The following is a 19,190-nucleotide window of genomic DNA, read 5'->3' as shown; positions in this document are numbered from 1 at the left end:
CTGGGCCACGGTTGGACAGAGAATCAGTGACTTGTAACCAGCTCCCGGGTGGCCCCTCCTTTCTGCTGTGCCCAGCGGGGAATCTGGGCCTCCATCTTTAGAAATACACTGATCGTCTGGCCCATTTGCACATGCAATTACCACAGACAATCCCAGGGAAGTGCAGGGACCTTTAGCACGGAAGCAAAGACTTCTACCGCTTGAACTATAGGACTAACTCTGCTAGCTGGTAGGAGTTTGTGACCCTCTCTGTGTGCTGACGGTGGAGGAGACATGCATTTTCCAAGCGTGCAACACTTGCCAGTTCGGAGCTGCCCTCAGTTCATGATCACACCCCTCTGGGGAGGGAGCGTTTGTGCAGGGAATACGCAGCCTGGGGTGAGTCTCTGTGTCTAGCTGTACGTGGAATGGGTGTGGGGAGGAGAGATTTTGTCTGTCTGGGTGTCTAGGTGTATGTGTCAGCTCACAAATGATATGGATATGTGTGGGGTAAGTGGTTGTGACTGGCTGTGTGTGCATATGTGGGGGGGGCATGTGCACGGGAACAGAATGGGTGTGGGCTGCAGCGTACCTTTCTGCCCATTGCTATAGACTCAGCTCATCAGAGATTGTCAGGGAGGCATGAATCATAAAGGGGTGGGCGGGGGTCTGTGGGTGAGCGTGTGTGTGTGTATGAATGCATGTGCCTAGACGTGGCGCTCCATTCACGTGTGTGTTGGCAGGGAGACGTGTCCATGTGTGCAGAGTGGGTGCAGGGAGCAAGCTAGCCTCATGCTGATCGCCGCAGGATAAAATCGGAGTGTTTTATATTGTGACCAATGCGTGAATCGTAAACTCTCTGGTATGCGTATGTGAGCGAGAGAGGGAGAATTACCTTGCCACCCCTCTAGACAGGACAGCCCTGTCTCCTGCAGGATATCAACACAGCAACAACAACAGAAAGGAAGGGGATCATTTCTTTCCCTCCCCCACCCCCGCAAACAGCTCAAAAGTCAGAAAGTGGGGTGGTAGCTTGTGAGCTCTCCAGCCATGTGAGCAGGCATCAAGGGGAATGTGGGAAATCTCCTAATTAGCCCTAGTGGATTGCTGATGATCCAGGGGACCTGGGCATGCCGCATGGGAATGGGAACATCAAAGGCATTCCCCCGGCTGACAGAGCATTTGATATATGGGAAGGAGAGGGGAGGGGAGGGTGTCATCACAGTGGGGAGTCATCGATCCTGCAGAGAGGAGAAGAGAGAGAGGCTAAAATATGAAGCCCGGTGCAAAGTGCATAACAAGACTAATTACAAACTGCGGCCCCCCATCCTATCAGTGGATGCACAAGCATGGAGCCCCAGTGCCCTGCAAAGCCCCATTCATTCTGCAGCACTGGCTGGGGTCTTATCTCCATTATATCCCACCAGTGTAATGCAGCCATCTCTTGGGTGGTGGGTGGCAGTCAAGCAGCAGCAGCCAAGGAGAGGGGGGAAGAGAAGAAATGGCCTGGGCAAACCTCGACTCCTTTGGAAAAGCAACGGGGCATAGCAGAGCTGTCGTGGGTTTGAATTCAGCTAGAATTCCTCCGGAGAGCTCTTGCTGCATCCTGGGCCTTCTCCAGTTCCCTGCTCCCGTGGCCTGGGCTGTGGCTTTCAGCCCACATCTAGCCCTTTCTCTGGCAGTGGTTTAAAATCTTCCAACCTACAGGGAATGAATTGTGCCTGGTATTTTCTGGGCTGGAGGGGGACAGGGAAAGCAGGGGGAGTCTAGCTGTCTGCCTTTAATGCCTCCCCTTAGTATCTCCCTCCACTTAGCCTCACTGGCTACAGCAGTGATCTCCGAACTGCAAGCCTCTCTCTCTGGCAGCCCCCGCGATCAGCGCTTCACTCCTGACTTCCCCGTGAACCGAGTCTGTTTCATCCAGCGAGCGGGCGGCACAGCACCCAGGTGACCCCTGAGAAGCAGCCAAATGCCGCTGGGCCCTTCAAAGGAGCAGACACGCTGAGTCAGCTGGAACGCGCCTCTCCGGGCTGCCACGCCACCTCCAGCACTAGCGAGCCTTCTAATGAGGGCTTAAAACGGATTACTGCAGGCCCTCGGCGCTTTTCTGTGCCTAGCGGGGAGGGGGCTGCAGGGCATGGCTGCCCTTCAAGCTAGAACACGGCTTGGGTTTTTCCAGGGTTCTTAGCACCTCCCCATCACTCCACCTCCACCCTCCCCTGCTTTCCATAATCATCTCGTCAGCAGGGGCCGACGTACCCCTCCCAACTGCCCCGCATGGGCCTGTGCGGGTGGTCAACGAAACGCAGGACCCAGGGTACCTCGGTGCAGTCCCCACTATGGTTCTGAGCCTGCAACGCTGCGTGTACGGCTGTGTGAGACGGCACCTGTCTTGCCATGTAGGGCATTAGAATCTCTGGAGGTGGGAGCATGTGTGGGAGGAGGCTGTGTGCGTGAAAGAGAGCAGAAGCGGTGTGCGTGTGTGTCTGTATGATGGGATTGTGTGTTTGTAAGTGAGGCTCTCTGCAGAGGGGTGCGTATGTGCGATGAGTGTGGGAGGGGGAGGGGTGGGGGACACATGAGGTTTTTAGAGGCATGAGCACCGGGCACTGTGCCTTGCAGATGTGAAGTGCGCATGGGTGTTCTGGGGGTTGCACGCTTAATGGCCTCTCTCTGGCTCAGATTCTGGTTCCAGGCTCCAGGCTAGGTGGCCCAGTCAGTGCCAGGACGTGTGTAATCCGGATACATGTCCTCCAAGAGGCAGTGATGTTCAGTCCCTCCGACAAACACTGATCCTCGGAGGCTGACGTGAAGCGAAAGCATCAAGCTAGGAAGTAACCCCTAGAGATCATCTGTTCAAGTCACAAGGCACGAAACTGGCTCTCCGGCCATCCGCCATGGAGAGGGCTGGACCAGGGAGCAGTGTCGCTGTAGGTCAGGGCTGAGGGGCATTGGCAGAGCTGTGTGTAGGGATCCAGGAATGGGAGAGCAGGGAGGCCTGCTGGTCGGGCTTAAGGTGCATGGGTGGAGCTGTGGGCAGAAGCCATTCTAGGCATATCAAAGGTAGGCAGCTGCTAGGGTGTTTGCGGATTTCTGGGGATGGCAGATTTGGGGATTTCCTCCCCCCCCCATTCCTGCGATGGATGGCAGGGGATAAGGCTGGCAGAGTGGCCCGGGGGAAGGAGCGGCTGCGAGCTGAGCCTCCGAGGAGCCGGATTCTGGGAAGCATTCCCACCGGTAGGCTGGGGGTGCGGCTTGCGGGCTGGGGGTGCGGAGTGTGAGAGGCCAGATAGGGGAGGGTGCCTAGGTTCCACTGTGGTTGAGCTAAGTGGCTCCTGGGGAAGGATTGCAGGGGGCATAGGGGTCCCCAGCCTTGGAGGGGGGGAGAGGAAGCCAGGGCAGGGATGGATGGGGAGCAGGGGATGGGGTGGAGGAGGCCGAAGAGGGGGTGGGGTGGGGGCAGATGGAGAAAGGGTCCCACCCTGAGAGCAGGAGCAGAGGCAGCCGCGGACTGGTGTTTGGCCTAGGGCGGTCGATTGGCTTGGGCAGCCGGTGGCTGTAGAATGCACAGGACTGGACCAGCAGGGAGGGCTGCAGGGCAGGATTAAGGTGCATTGGCAGAGCTGTGGTACCCGCAGGGCTGGAGATGCCGGGAAGGCTGTAGCCGAGGCCCATTTGCTGGGGCGGGGGAAGCTTCGCTGTGCGATGCCTGGTTGTAGACAGTGCTTCTCCGCCCCTTGTTGTCATTAAACTAATGCAAGGATGAGAGAGGAGAATAAACTGCCGCTACCCACCTCCAGCCGTGGGCGCAGCCTGGGACAGACACACACATGGCAAATATTTACCTTTAAAAATCAGCTGCTCTTTGAAATTCTCAGCTCCCTCTCCCCTCAGGGCCCTGTTAAGGGAGGTTAGGATGCAGGTCTCCCATGCTCCCCAGCACAGTAGCAGTACAGAACCCCCCGCCCCCTGGAATAATAACGCTTAGTTTTATCTAGCGTTTGTCACCCCTAGATCTCAAAGCGCTTTACGAAGGTCAGTATCGCACTAGAAGGGCAGAGATTTATCCGAACGCTGCAAGTAACAACTCCAGAACCATGGGCAGGACATAAGTTCCTACTAAAGCCCCCCGATAACAACATACAACACAACAGCTTCACATACAACACAACATAACAACGTACAAGAGAACAGCTTAACACTAAGGTAAAGATCTGTTGGTGGAGGTGCTGCCTACACCGATCAGTACATTATGCCCATTTTACAGATGGGGAAACTGAGGCACAGAGGAGTGAAGTGACTTGCCTAGGGTCATCCAGCAAAGCAGTGGCTGAGCTGGGAATTGACTTCCGAGTCCCAGTCTGACACTCTCTCCACGAGGCCACACTGCCACTCAGTAATCATGTTTGTTTCCCATGCTGTCCCTTTCAGCCAGTCTGCTCCTCCTCCTCCTCTGAGTGCAGAGTAGATGATCCAGCCAGGCTTCTGCCTTACTTTCCAGACTTGCATGCTGGAGGGGGATGAAAGTATCCCCTGGCTGCCGTATGACACATGGGGAGTGAGGAACTCACCCACCGGCGCTGCCAGATGGGTTGCAATACAAACACTGCCAGGGGTCAGAGAGGGGGCTTTTCCTCTTTGCACCCCACCCCCAAGCAGAGCTTTCCCTCCTCCCCTGCACTGCGACAGACTCTACTCATCAGATGCAGCTAAGGTGCGTCTTCCAGCTGGGAGGGAAGGATCAGACAGGACTCCTTTCACAACCAGTCAGCGTCACTCCCTGCTAAGCTGGCAGGGTTGCCCGCTGCCTGCGGGCTCTGCTCGCTGCCTCTCCAATGCTTCCAAGCTGGGGAGCGAGAGGCCATCCGCTCAGGCCCCCTCCTGTGTGGAGACCACGCAGCGCTGGCTCTAGGCCACGGGGAGTTAGCTCGGGGGCTCGCAGGCTGACAGGGACTGTGTGCCTGGCAGACATGCTGCCATCCCTCTGCCCTGGGGAAGGGGATGTGAGGGGGTTGTCGCACACAGACGTGGAGGAGCCGCTGTCCCATCCAGAGGGGAGCGGCTGTGATGTCAGCACTGTACGCCTGGCATCAACAAACAAGGTGCCCCCCTGTCCAGGTTTCCAAACCAACAGCACTGCCGAGGGAGGTGCGAGCCAGGACTAATCTCTTGCATGGGGAGGGAGTGGGGGGAGTGGGGGTGGCTGCTTCCAGCCGGAGTTTTGGCTACAAAGACAGAGGTTTTTTATGAGGTGTTGAATTTAAACAGCCACCCGGCTGCTGGGACGTGGGCCCATCCTGGCCGTAACCGCAATCAGCCCACTGCCAGTGAGCTCCCAGCTATGGATGGGGGGTGGCACCCAACCAACAAGGACCCGGCTAAGAACAGGGACTGGCACCCACCAAAGAAGGATCTGTCTAGATACGCTGGCTGGCCCCAAACCAGTGAGATCCTATCTCCTGAAGGCACATTCCCCACCCACCCCTTTCCTGCCCCAGTGCTAAATTCACATGAAATACTGGACTGTCACTGTTCCAAAATGCATCCAAGCCTAGGGGAAATCTCAGTCTTTCCCAGCGTGTGACCCCTATCTCCCCGCCCCTGCTGCATAACACAGGGCAGACCTAGCCCTTTGGAAAGAGAGCTCCTACCTGGCTATTCTCAGTGAATTCTGCCCCGCAGCCAGGGTTTTTACAGGCTGAGCACGCCCCGTATGTGTCTCTCCCCACGCGGTTCTGCTTGTGTCCGTGTTATCCTCCGTGAACATCGCGCGCTGCATTAAGGCCCCCCTAAGCCAAGGGGAGACCTAACGGGCACTCAACCCTTAGGCATGTTTCCCAGCTTGGGGTGAAACTCAGCCCAGCAAAGGGGGGGGGGGTGCCCTGGACTCTGTGCAACACAGACACTGGGGAGTTTATGGCGAAACTCCGGCTGGCTTTGGTGGGACCAGCATTAGGCCTGACGGGTGTAAGTGGGGCATTGTGCAATGTGTCCCCCTGCACAAGCTGCATGTCATCCTAGGGCACCTCTGCCTCCCCCCCAAGGTGACAGGCTGTAAAGTCTGTGCAGGGGGGAAGAAAAGTGCTCTCCGAGCCACCTCCCCCATCCCAGGATGCAGGCCCTAAAAGCAAACCCAACCTCTTGGAAGAAAGCTGTAAGTGAGCCTGCCTGCTAGCCCCTGGGGGCACTGGACAAGGGGCACCATGGGAGGGGGGCAGGTGACAGCTAGAATAATCACCACCCTGATTGGCTGCACTTCCTGCTTATCCCCTGCACACTCCCCCCCCCCCCCCCCCAACCAGGGCTGCCCTCCCCCTCGCCCTCCTTAAAACCTCTACAGCCCTTTTGGTCCCAGCACATCCGCTTTGCAGGAGCTGGGAGGTTCGGGCTCTTCCAGGGCAGACCGAGGGACCAGGGGGTAGGTCTGTGACTTGTGCCTCTCTCTCCCCTTCTCTCTCTTTCTCTGGAAGGAGCTGAGCTCAGGGGCTTTCATGCTCAGTTCAGAGGCGTTGTGGGGGTGGGGCTTTATGCAGAATGCATGGGGGCTGCCTGCAGTGTGCTTTTCAAAGGCTTTTTTATTACTCTCTTAATGCTGGGTTTGATCTGTGGGAAACTAGCTGAGATTAAGGGCCGGACTCCTCACTTCAGGACGTTTGCAATTCAGTGCTGTCTTTTATAGACTGGAGAGAGCTGTGGCAAGCAAGCGTGAGCGTGCATGGGTGTACATGTTGTCCCAGTTTTGTTGCATGTGTGTGTGTGTGACTTGGCTGTGTTTGCGAATGCATGGAAGTATGGATGGTGTGTGTGTGGGGTGGGGGGGAGTGTTGGTGTGGATACTGCGTTTGCAAGTGCATGGGCATGCGGACGTGTTTGTGCATGCATGTGTGCTCGTGTGTTTGTGTGTACACCCAGGTGCTTGTGTGTTTTGTGTACGCACAGATGGGCCAGGCGCTTTGAGTCATGCTCAGAATAGGGGCTGCCAGCCAAGCGGGAGCCGCTTCTGAATGGAATGAATCCCCTTTCCGAGGGAGCTAATCAAGTTTGGATTTCATCATGCGTCCTGCTCTTAGTTTGTCGAATGAGCCCCGTGCGGGAAATCCCTGTGTTAGACAGTGTAGCCCCTTGTCATGGAGTGTCGGGGAGTCAGGGCCCTGCACCTCCCTCTTCCTGCGTTTCACCATGACTCTCAGCCAGCCAGTAAAACAGAAGGTTTATTGGACGACAGGAACACAGTCCCAAACAGAGCTTGTTGGTACAACCAGGACCCCTCAGACAGGTCCTTCTGGGGGGGCAGGGAGCTTAGACCCCAGCCTTGGGGTCCCCTCCGTTTTCCCAGTCTGCTCCCAACTCAAAACCCCCTCCAGCTGACTCACCCAGCCTCCCCCCTGCTCCTCCTCCAGCCTTTGTCCAGCTTCGGGAGCAAAATGTGTCACCTCGCCCCCAAACCCGCTCCTGGCTCAGGTTACATTGTCCCTCCAGTGAAGCCACCCCCTGCTATCCCAACCCCAGTTCAGACAGTCCCAGTAAAACTCCCCTGCGACATTCCCAGGTCACTCCGCCCTGCTCCGTCACACCTCTAGAGTGTCATCGAAGGTGCATAGTGCAATTCCGGTCCTCTGGTCTCTGAAGGCCTTCTGTAGGCAATTGATATGTGTTGCTTCCCGGAGCAGTCTCTTAAAATGGGTTTCAGGGCAGGTGCCCAACCCTCACCTCGTTACTGCAACTGCGTGTGCAAACTGAGCAGGCAGAGGGGCGTTTGTGTGTGCAGCCGTGGCAACTGTCCACCGAACTGGAAGTGTGGCCCCCAGTGTGTCTATTGAGGGGAGAAGGGCAGACTATAATTCACAAGCCGTTTGTGCTCCTGTGCACGCAGGGCCGGGTAAATCTCATGCAGTTCACCCAGCTCTAGCCCAAGGGGTGGATCCACACAGATGTGCAGGCTGTGTGACATACCCCAGGGCGTGCACTCCCAGAAACATAAGCTACCATGTACGCTCCAGTAATGAGCCAGCATCTCTGCTAACGGACACCGCTCTGCAGAAGAGAGCGCTCTGACACTCAGGCCTCAGGATCCAGTAATATGAACCACGCAAGCTGGTGGTGATGACTGTACCCTGTAAGCTATGCAGAGAGCAAAGTCCAGCCGAGACAAGCTCTGGTCCTGCCCACTGGGCTCAGGGCAGGTTCTCATTAGTCCATCTGAGAAGAGCCTCACTAGGGAGCGATCATCAAAGTCCTAGTTTGTATCCTAGCTCTGGAAGGGACTGGGATCTAGTGGTTAGAGCAGAGGAGTTTGAGAATCAAGACTCCTGGGTTCTCTCCCCAGCTCTGCCACTGATCTACTGTGTGACTTTGGGTGGGTCACTTTCCCCCCTCTGTGCTTACGTTTCCCCCTCTGTGCGATGGGAAGAATATCACTCCCCCAACTCTGTCACGAGCTTTGGGATCTCAGGCTCAAGTAGCACATAAGAGCAGAGAGTTACTCCTGAACTCATGATACACCCTCTCTCCGTCCTGCAGCCAAGGAGTTCAGGCCTGCGAAAAGTCTTAACCCCCCACTTGGGGAGCTTCTCTCCAAGCTGCCTGTTCTTTGAAGGCTGTTTGTACGGTTGGATCTGGCGTGTGAGCGGGAGGTGACGCTCTGTACAGCAGCTCTGGGCCTCTTTCCTCACAGCAGGGCACTCAAGCATGAAACAGCCTGAAAAGAAAAGGAGAGTAATGATTTCCTCCGGGGCTCTAGGCAGAGTCCATTGATTCTCTCCAGCAGGAAAGCCATGTCCACTTGCTTCTGCGGCTGCAGAGGAAGCCTGTTTAAAGTGCTCCGGGACAAGGCCGGGGAGACTCGAGGAGAGCAACAGAAGGTGCAGTAGAAGGAGCTAAAGTGAAGGGTTGGGTGGGGGGGTAAAGCCAGCTGCCAGCACTTGGAGGAAACATTTGGGGCAGAGACATCAACTAGTGCTTCCTGGGCCAGGTTTCCCAAAGTGCTCAGCACCCACTTGCAGGCCCAGGAGAGCTCGTCTGGTTGGGAGGGAGCTCAGCCCTTCTGAAAGCTGGCCCATCCGTGTCACCCTGAGCGCTGCTGGGTGTTTTTGCAAACCCAGCCCTCCTTGAGGTGTTTCAACCAGTGCTGAGCCCTCATGGAAAAGAGTCATTGGGAGCGGAGCACTTGGAAATCTGAGCACAAGTGAGCAGGGCTTGCTGTCCGGCCCCTGTCTTTGCTGCACAGCAGGGGATGTCGGACAACGGGGTTTGCAAAATATTGAGATGAATGGGGTAAATGTTGTCGTTTACAAAGGGGAACCTCCGCTTGCATCCCTGACAGAGCTCCGCTATCGTGGCCAGCAGCATACCTGGCTGTGGTATTCCTGGATTCCCCATTCACCCCATCTCCTGCCACTGCATTGCTGAATCCCCTTCGCCCAGCACAGTGCCCCTCGAATCTGATCTCTTCCAACGCCCCTCACTCCTGGCCTGCCACACTCCTCGCCGTCCCAACCCTGGGCTCCCACTACTCGGCTCTGCCAACGCCCCTCACTCCTGGCCTGCCACACTCCTCGCCGTCCCAACCCTGGGCTCCCGCTACTCGGCTCTGCCAATGCCCCTCACTCCTGGCCTGCCACACTCCTCGCCGTCCCAACCCTGGGCTCCCGCTACTCGGCTCTGCCAACGCCCCTCACTCCTGGCCTGCCACACTCCTCGCCGTCCCAACCCTGGGCTCCCGCTACTCGGCTCTGCCAATGCACTTCACTCCCAGACCGCGGCACCCCCTTGCTGTTCTAGCGCTGGGTTCCCCGCACCGTCCTGCCGGTGCGTGTTAAGCCGGTAGGTGCTCACGCAGGTGCTCCTGGGGGGAATCAGAGCCCTGTGCTGTGCAGGTAGGACACATCCCTCAGACCCGGCTCAGCCCTGTAAACAGCAGAACTGAGCTGACCAACGGTGACAAAAATGCTTCGTTGCTTCCCTTTTCTCGGCACAGGTGCGGGATGCAGTGCGTAGCCTTGCTGGGGGTCACCACCCTGGCCCTGGTGCTGGCCTTGGCCGCCCCATCTAAAGAAGAAGGCAAGAAGAAGGAAGAGAAGCCCAGAGCTGACGCTGCAACCGATGACAACCTGGACCTGCCCAACTACGACTTAGACAACTATGGAGAGATCATTGACCCGAGCCTCTACGAAGAGCTTTATGACTACAGTGACCTGGCACCAAAGGTAAGACGGAGACAGCAGAGCAGCAGAAACATGGGCCAACTCTTCTTCATGCGCCTGTGGGGAGTCCTAAGGCAGCTCCTTTCTCTAGGATCCCCAGGGTAGCTTCTGTGCTACCGCCCTCACTGAGCCGAGTGTCCCTCCTGTTCCCTGCCCTGTCTCTCCAGGGCTGGGGCATTCTGGCCACTCTTCCACCCACAGCACTTGGTGGATGGAAACGCTTTCATCTGGGAGTCAGGAGTCTAGCTGTGACTAGAACCCCACTTTCCCCAGTTTAGGTACTTCACTCTCTTCTCCTAGGTGCTTCTCTGATACAGTTTGCAAGCCATGAAGAAGAGCATTCATCAAGTCACAGATTATAATGTCAGAAGGGACCATCATGATTATCTAGTCTGATCTCCTAGTCAGCTGGTTTATAGGGAGGCTTGCAGCAGTATAGGATCCAGAAGGAAATGGGTATGACACTGTCTGAGACTTGTTCTAAAGTCCTGAGTCAGGAGGGAGAACCAGCTTTCCCCTAACAGTTAGCACTGAGGTCTTGACCACACTAGGAGATAGCATTGTCTGGTAGTGAGATCCTGATCCTGGTTAGCAGCAATCCTATTGCCAATTCCTAGTTCTGCCAATGACTTATTGCATGGCCTTGGGCAAATCACATCAACCTCTCCATGCCTCAGCTTGCCCCTGTGTAAGCTGGAAATAATCATGTTTACAGAGGGGTTGTGAAGACTTATTATCAAATGTACTTGGCTTAAAGAGGCTACAGCAGAGTGAAGCAGTGGTATTGCGAAAGATCCATAAGATCGGCCATGCTGGGTCAGACCAAAGGTCCATCTAGCCCAGTATCCTGTCTTCTGACAGTGGCCAATGCCAGGTGCCCCAGAGGGAATGAACAGAACAGACCATCAAGAGATCCATTCCCTGTTGCCTGTTCCCAGCTTCTGGCAAACAGAGGCTAGGGACACCATCCCTGCCCAACCTGGCTAATAGCCATTGATGGACCTATCCTCCATGAACTTATCTAGTTCTTTTTTTAACCCTGTTATCCCTGTTATCCGTGGCAGGCTGCTCCAGGGTAGGGGCGCTAACCTAGCTGGTGGGTAGTTCTACCCTGCTTCCCTAAGTCCCCGAGCCAGAGTCTCCGCTAGCATCAGTCAGCAGGATCCCAGTGCCATCAACAGAGTTAGGTGGATTGACCCTAGCTGAGGAGCTGACCTGGTCTCTGCACATTCCCTTGCACGTGGCATTCTCTTTCAATTCACTCCCTGCCCCGTGCTTCATTGCTGGATGCTGTGTGTCAGACGACCAGGGCATGCTGCTCCCTCACAGGAGGGTGGCTGCATTTCAGCAGCGGTGCGGTTGTTCCAGTGTACAGGGGCTGACCCTGCTCTCGCTGGAGTCCTCTGCAAAACTCCCATTGGCGTCACTGAGCTGATCAGCGGGGCCAAAATAAGGGCTGAGGCTAAACTGAGGACGTGTGCTCCAGGGCCCTGCAGCATGCATGTTACATCAGCTTGGACTCAGCAAAGAGCCGCCGCGAGATGGTGTTAGCCTCCCTTACACACAGCCACTTGCCCTTACCCATCCCCGCCGAATTCGGCTCGCAGAGTTGCAGGCATGGAGAGGAAAGGTGCCGTGTGAATGCGAGACGTGACTGGTATTGAGGCTGCATGGAGCACTCCGTTACCTCTGTTACCTCTTGCACTTGGGGGTCTTCAGCAGAGCCAAAGGGAGTTGGGTGCGTTTCAATGGGATTGGGTGCCTGCCTACCCTAGACGTTGGCTATTTCAGGTATATCACTGCTGTAGCCCTCCAACCTGCCCTGTGCCACCTTCTGCCCCTCCCCAGTGGAGGTGTGAGCTGGGCGGGGCAAGGGAGGAGTCAGTGACTGATCAATGCTTTAACGGGAGCGCAGCCCCGCATCCTGTGCTCAGTGCCGTGATGCCCCTTGCCCTGTCTTTGCAGATTGAGGTTGGTACGTTGGCTCCTCCAACCCAGCGTCTAGAGGGCGTCATGAGCACGAGAGCTGTGCCAACCGAAGCACCCAGGAGGCCACCCCCAACATCCCCCACGACCAAGCCTGTCGGGCCAGGTCTGTTCGGGTCCATAACCGAACAGGGTGAGTGAGAGACCAGCCCTCGTCACTTGATCTTCCGGGGTAATGCTGCAGCATGGGGGATTTGCTCACAGGAGAATAGGTCTCCAAATACCACGAGCAATGACGGCAGTCTGGAAAGAGCCTTCTCTCAGCATGGGGGTGAGGGGTACAGAGAAAGCCCCTCTCAATGTAGGCCAGAGAGGGCTTTGGAAATGAGTGGGATGGAGGCATTCCCTTCCCAGCATGTCGTGGGGAATCTCTGAGGCCTCTAGCCCAGAGGCAGACCCGTCCCTGCGTGGGGCGGCAGAACTGATGGGAGGAGAGAGAGAGAAGCAGCGAGTGACCCTGGGAGCTGAGAGGCGCTGGCGGAAGGACGCGAGGGTGAGCAGACCATCCCCTGTCCAGGAGCCAAGTATTTGCCCTGCGTGAGGAACATGGTTGGGGCGTCTCCCATATCAAACGGCGGGCAAGAGGGTGTCAGAAAGGAATCGCTTCAGAGCAACGAGAACACCAGCAAAGCCGCAGCGCTTCAACGAGCAGAGATGTTGCGAAAGTCGGATAGAGTAGCAATTAGATTAGTGACAATTAAAATCCTGCAGCGAGGGATAAATATCTTTATTCATTTTCTGTCACTCCGAACTGGGACAAATTACGTAGTAGGCTCAGGGAAATTGTTGCCTTTATGCTTTGAACTCCCCCACTAATAGATTCGGAGTCTCGCGCACACTCTGGGGGGAGAAGAGGAAAAAGAGAGGAAAAACAAAACAAAAAACACCCAACACAGTTTTAATTGGTGCCAGAAATCTTGTCACCCTGCCACTTTGCCTGGCTGAGCAGGGTCTAGTTCCAGACGTAGGGGAATCAGATGTTTGCTTGATGCAAACGGTTTCCTTTTGTTTCATCTCTGACAGTGCAGAAGGGCCAAACAGATCCCTGGTGTACTGCTGCTATGTTTGGTGGAGCTGCACCCCCCAGGTCGAGATTTGGCCAGAGCTGATTTGTTTTTAAGCAGCTCTTTTGGCTGGTTGTTCCTGGCCTTTCTCGTGGTTTGATTTTTTGCTTGTTTTGTTTTCCTCTGAACTTAGCGCTTGGTGGAAGGAGCTGGCCTGACAGCCCTGGAGACCAAAGCCCTCTGTGTATCTACATAGCTGGTACAGCGCAGGTAGGGGCTGGGCAGTCCCTGTCCAGGCTGCCCTCCCCCAAGGCGCTCTGACCGTCCCTGAAATGCACGGCCATTCCAGGTTCACTTGAAAATAGAACGTATGAGAACAGACTGAGCTTTAGGGACCCTTCCAGCGCTACCTGGGGAACAGCACAGCACCTGCTGAACTCCCGAAGTCCAGGCCTGGATTCCCAGGGGCTGGGCTCTTCTTTGACTCTTCCAAAGTTCTGGTCTGGGATCGGGAAGGGGGGTTCCCCAGGCTCCAGCTCTGCACGGCTGGTTGATTTTGGGTCACCTGAAATTCTGGAGGGGTTGGCTCCAGGGCTTGGCTTTGGGTCCATCTCCGTCAGAAAGGTTCCTGGGCCCAAGCTAGTCTTATGCTGCACATAATGTGACCAGATAGCAAGTGTGAAAAATCAGGACACCTTTTTTTTTTGAAGGGTGGGGGGAGGGTATAGTTACATATATAAGACAAACCCCTAATATCAGGACATCTGGTCCCACTAGTTGCACGTGGTCTGGCCTCGGAGTCTGCAACGAACCCCAGAATCAGGGGTGTTTCAAAAGGCTCCAGGTTCTGCTGCTAACCCACAGCATGGGGTGTCGGGCCAGATCCTCCACTGCGGTAAGCCAGCTGAGTTCTGTTGTCTTTAGTGGAGCTAGGCCAGCTGAGAATCTGGCCCCCCATCCTGGCACCAATCGGAGGTTACATTTAATACCCCCAAGCCCTGCTCATTGCTGCTGGCTGACTGCTCCGGCTCTCCCTGCCCCAGGTCTGCCCACCTGCCTGGTCTGCGTGTGCCTTAGCACCTCCGTGTACTGCGACGATGCCGAGCTGGAACAGATCCCGCCACTGCCCCTGGAGACCACGTACCTCTACGCCCGCTTCAACCGCATCAGCCGCATCCAAGCCAGCGACTTCGCCAGACTGAGTATGTGGAGCTGGGGCCCTGCCCGCTGCCCTCCCCCACGCAGAGGGGGGTGGGGAAACTTTGCACTGGCTCCCAGGGAGTTGGGGGCAGGGGTTAAGTGGATCCATTGCAGAGCTGCCTGAGGGAAGAGGATGCCCCTTGTATCCCAGAGTCCTGTTCAGCTGTCACACTGGGTCCTGTTCCAGATTCGTACAATGTTTAGGCTGAGTCCAGATCCAATCTGACACTGAATCCTCCCTAGGCAGGTTTAGAGTCCTCCCAACCAACTGCGTGGCCACAGCAGGGGGCTCAGACCTGCTCCTTGGGCATCAGGTACAATTGGAGGTGTACACAGATGCCACTCCCCATGGCACCAATGGGAGCCAGGCCTATAGACACCAGAGCTGGCTTTAGCCCCAAGTCCTGGGCATACAAGCCCCAGTCATGTCAGTGGTTCATCCACACCCCTCTATACAGTTTAATTTAGGGCTTCTGCCTTCCTGCTGAGTGGCGTGTAAGGGCATCAATGGGGGGAAGAGCCAGGCCGGGACACGGCTGCCTCTCTCACACGTGGCCCCAACCATCTGCAGGCGCAGAATCAGGGAGCCAAATGCAGACCATTCCCTTGTAAGCCCTTAACACTGCACTGCACCAGTGCTGCTGTTTATTAAAGTCCCGGTACAGCAAGTCCTGGTCGGGTCTAGGAACTGGAGGGGCCAAGAACTCTCTGATTGTAACATCAGAACGTTGCAGGGCTCATAGATGTTGGAAATGGAAAAGCCATGAGTGCAATGGTGCCGATCCAGCTGCCCCCATTTACAGCGGGAACTAGGGGTACTGCTGCACCCCCTGGCTTGAAGCGGTTTCCATCATATGCAGGGTTTACAATTTGGTTCAGTGGCTCTCAGCACCCCCACTGTACAAATGGTTCCAGCCCCCCGGACGGCTTGCACAGCATGTGAATCTGTTCCACGCTAGTTTGAACTCAAAATGTGGGGGGCGGCAGTTTTGTACATGGTTAAAACCCAGAGAAAACAGTTATCCCTTCATGCCCTGTGAAGCAAACTGGCTGGGTTTTGCCCAGCCCTGGAGATCTCCTAAATGGGTCCCTCTAGAGGCAGGACAGTGGTGTTGCACAATCCTCCCCCCTTGGCTGGCTGGAATAGGAGCCCTGTAGCTTTAAAATCCCTCCTTTCCTGCAGGAAGGAATTGCACCCAGTGCTAGTCAATGGAATGGACCCTGCCAAAGCTGTTGGAGCCTTAAGATTGCAGGACTAGCTAGCAAACTGTGAGCTGGGGCTTGCAGAGGCTCTCAGCACAGTAGGTGCATGTTTGGGGGGCTAAAAGAAAAAGAGGACTTGTGGCACCTTAGAGACTAACAAATTTATTTGAGCATAAGCTCAGTCTCTATGGTGCCACAAGTACTCCTTTTCTTTTTGCGGATACAGACTAACACGGCTGCTACTCTGAAACCTGTCATTATGTCTGGGGGGCTGGGCACTGTTAAAATGGGACCTGCTGGGTGCTGTACATATTTGAAAACCTTGCTCTGATTTAGGCCCTTAAATGGATGCTGAGCTCCTCTGAAAACCTGTCCCTGAGAGGGGATGCTGAGGCCTTGAAAATCTGGCCCTGGGAGGAATAATAATAACAAAGACATAAATGTATTTCACATTTCTATTGGAGCTGCATCCAGCCACCATAGTCAGGATATTGGCCTGTTGTGTTAGGTGCTAGATTGAGTTTAGCTGGCATAGATTGGCATTGGCTCATTGAGTTCAATGGAGCTATGTTCATTTACACCAGCTGAGGACCTGGTTCATTCTAGTTCTGTTTGCTGGAGTGCTGGCTTTTTCTCCTACGGCTCTGGCCAGGCCTAGCCCCTAATTATTGCTCAGCACTGTTGTGAGCGATGGCAAGGGTTTGTGAAGGCAGAATCTCTATCCTCCCCTTCATCAGAGAAGCTGAAGCGAATAGATCTGACTAGCAACTTCATCTCCTGGGTGGGCGAGGACTCCTTCCGGCTGCTGAGCACCCTGCAAGAGCTCATCCTCGCCGAGAACAGGCTGACTGCGCTGCCCGCATTGCCCAGCAGCATCGTGCGGCTCGATGCCCGGCTCAATAGGATCCAGAGCTCCGGTGTCAGACCTGAAGCCTTCAGGGTGAGTCTGTGCCCAGTGGCTGGTGGCCGCCCCAAGATTCCAAAAGGGGTCCCTAAATTTCACAGCTTCTTTTCCACCCTCCAAGAGGACTGAGGGTCTCTTGGGGTATATCTACACTGCAAGATAAGCTCAGGGTTTGAACTCAGACTCAAGCCAAACCCCCCTCCTATCTCCACACAAATCGCACTAACCCAGGGCTCAGACTCCGGGTTTCAGGACTGTACAGGGGTGGAAGGTCCGAGCCTGAGTCAAACCGGGACCCAGGGTTCATGCGCTATTGCTTTGCAGTGTAGATGCAACCCCACTGGGCTTGTGTTCTGGGAGTCCACCAGCAGTAGCCCACAATCCCACAAGCTGGCTTTCTTTATCCTCTGGACAGTCAAGTTTTCCCATGTTGGATTTGGACCCGTATAATGCAGTGTAGGCACTTCAGCCCAGGTTGGGACCCAGGGTTCAACAATTCCTAACCTGGGGTTGGATTTGGGCCCACATAATAAGTGTAGACACTCAAGCCCCTAGATTAACAAACCCAGGGGCTGCTAACTTGAGTTCTGTAACCATGGGCTTACTCTGCAGTGTAGACATACCCTGGGTCAATTCAACCCTCTGCTAGGCCTACCTGGCTCTGATTCCTACCCCTTTGTGCCACAGAAATAACCCAGATGTTCTGTATAGAGAAGCTGACTGGGGCTTGGGAACAGCCAAAGCCCAAAGTGCCACCCCCAGCTTTTCCAGTGTTTGCTGGGATGGGACAATCCCATGCAAGCATGAGAGCAGCATGTTCTGTTCAGCAAAGCTGTGAGTTCCGCCCCACCCTGCTGAGCCTTGGTGTGTGAGGGGGCTGGGCAGGGCGAGGGCTGATGCATTCGCCTGTGTTTCTGCAGGACCTGAAGAAGCTGCAGTTCCTCCACCTGTCTGATAACAAGCTGGACTATATCCCAGTGCCCCTGCCCGAGGGCCTGCGGTCCCTGCACCTGCAGGTGAGGCAGTGACTGAGTCAAGCAAGGGCACCCAGCCAGACTGGGTGATGGTCCCTTAAAGATACAGCCACTCTTTGATTTTGCATTTGCTTTTGAATTTTGCTGCCCTTGCAGTCAAGGGACGGAGAGCTCTGGCTAGAGACAGGTATCATGCAGGTGGGTATGGGGCGAGATCCTCTCTCTCACAATGTCCCAGTTCTAATGTCCCCTGGCACAGACCTCACTGTGCACCTCATTCTCCCCACAGCTCGTCCAATGCTGGGCCCCCTGAGTACACCCAGCTCTGCCAGTGCCCCTCAGTCCTGACTGGTGCCCCCTCCGCTATTCCAGCCCCTTCCTGCCTTTGCTGGTAGATCTCAATCCTGCAGGTCCCACTGTCATTCTGGCATTGGAGTCACCTGTCAATGGTATCAAACTAGCCAGTGGTTAAAGGATGTTTCCATGAGTGTCTGGGTTGAGGCTCATTACACCTGCGGGCCAAATCTAGTTTGAGCCCCAGTCTAACAGAAGCAAAGTCTCATACTAGCCAGGGACAATTAATGCACAAACCCACTACCCCACCTTGCCCCTTCCCCCCACCGTTTAATGTTGTCTTCCCGGCTAGAACAACAACATTCAAACCATGCACAAAGACACGTTCTGTGACAGCCAGGACCACAGTCACATCCGCTGGGCCCTGGAGGACATCCGCCTGGACCGCAACCCCATCAACCTGAGCCTCTTCCCTGACGCCTACTTCTGTCTGCCTCGGCTACCCACGGGCCACTTCTACTGAGCCTGCCAGACAGCCCCCACGGGAGCACCTATGATGGAAACTGCTCTTGGGAGAAGGCTGCCCTGGACCCACAAGTTAAGAGCTCCGTGTCTGGCTGTCCTGTTGGGCCATATGGTCTTTGCCCTTCTCCCTTGCTCATCTCAGCCCCAGCGGCCTTGTCTAGACTAGGGTTTAAGCTGCAATGTGAGCATAGACGAGCTAACATGGGTTTAGAAGTCTAGTTAGGCTAAGGATACCGCATTCTGTGTTAAAATGGCCAGGATGCGAGGATTTTATTGAGTTCTCAGTCCATGTGTGCCAGCGTGAAGGATGCCCCAGGCCGAGAGTAGCCCTAATAAAATGAAAAAGGTTAAAAACTCATTCTGTAGATTGTTTAAAACAAAATGACCTGCTGGCCACCCCCATCAGGCACAGCAGCTTGTCCATGAGCATTGTGGTGTGGGCAGTGATGGGCAAAGCTTTCAAGGGAACGAACCCTGGATTCCCTCCTGGCTGGACCTCGGTCACTTGGATCCTGACCTGCATTTCCAGTCATAGGCTCCCCGATGCACAGCTCCACCCAAAGCTTAGGTCTCAAAGCTGATCCAAACAGGCAGTGGGAGGGAGGGAGTTTTGAGGCCTTTAAAAGAGGCCTGAATCAAATCAATGTATTTAAAATATAGTGTGTGTTGTGTTCCCTAACTTCTGAAATCAGAAGAGAGCTGTCCACTTGGGGAATACTTTAAATAGAGCTTATTCAGCATCTCTATCTTTATACATGTGCAATAAACGCACGTCCTGTGAGAGAGATGCCGTGCACATGGAGAAGCCAAAACACTGAACTGAAACCTCTGAACTCAGCCTCCATCCTCCAGGCCAGGGGAGGGAATTTGGGAAGTAAACGTCTTACGGCACGCTCCCAGTTTTCAAAAATTCTATTGT

At 55.2% G+C, this 19,190-nt stretch overlaps 1 protein-coding gene across 12 annotated transcripts; it reads left to right on the top strand.

Annotated features, from left to right (window-relative positions):
• The first annotated feature begins 108 nt into the window (after positions 1-108).
• Positions 109-18,629, top strand: OPTC (opticin). 12 transcript variants are annotated; one of them, XM_075122142.1, is made up of 8 exons: positions 6,297-6,397; positions 8,720-8,840; positions 9,956-10,184; positions 12,147-12,300; positions 14,215-14,373; positions 16,312-16,514; positions 17,399-17,494; positions 17,609-18,239. In XM_075122142.1, the coding sequence occupies exons 3-8, from the start codon at positions 9,963-9,965 to the stop codon at positions 17,798-17,800; spliced, it is 1,026 nt and encodes a 341-aa protein (XP_074978243.1). In that variant the 5' UTR covers positions 6,297-6,397; positions 8,720-8,840; positions 9,956-9,962; the 3' UTR covers positions 17,801-18,239. The 12 variants fall into 12 exon arrangements, with proteins under 12 accessions (XP_074978247.1, XP_074978246.1, XP_074978243.1 ...); XM_075122137.1 differs by having other exon boundaries at positions 6,301-6,397; positions 8,654-8,840; XM_048826804.2 differs by having other exon boundaries at positions 6,303-6,397; positions 8,654-8,840; positions 18,099-18,629.
• The last annotated feature ends 561 nt before the right edge of the window (positions 18,630-19,190 follow it).

This window comes from Caretta caretta, chromosome 21, assembly GCF_965140235.1.
Source record: "Caretta caretta isolate rCarCar2 chromosome 21, rCarCar1.hap1, whole genome shotgun sequence".
NCBI lineage: Eukaryota > Metazoa > Chordata > Testudines > Cheloniidae > Caretta > Caretta caretta.
The sequence above is the reverse complement of the archived record's forward strand: the minus strand, read 5'-3'. Positions and strand labels throughout refer to the sequence as shown.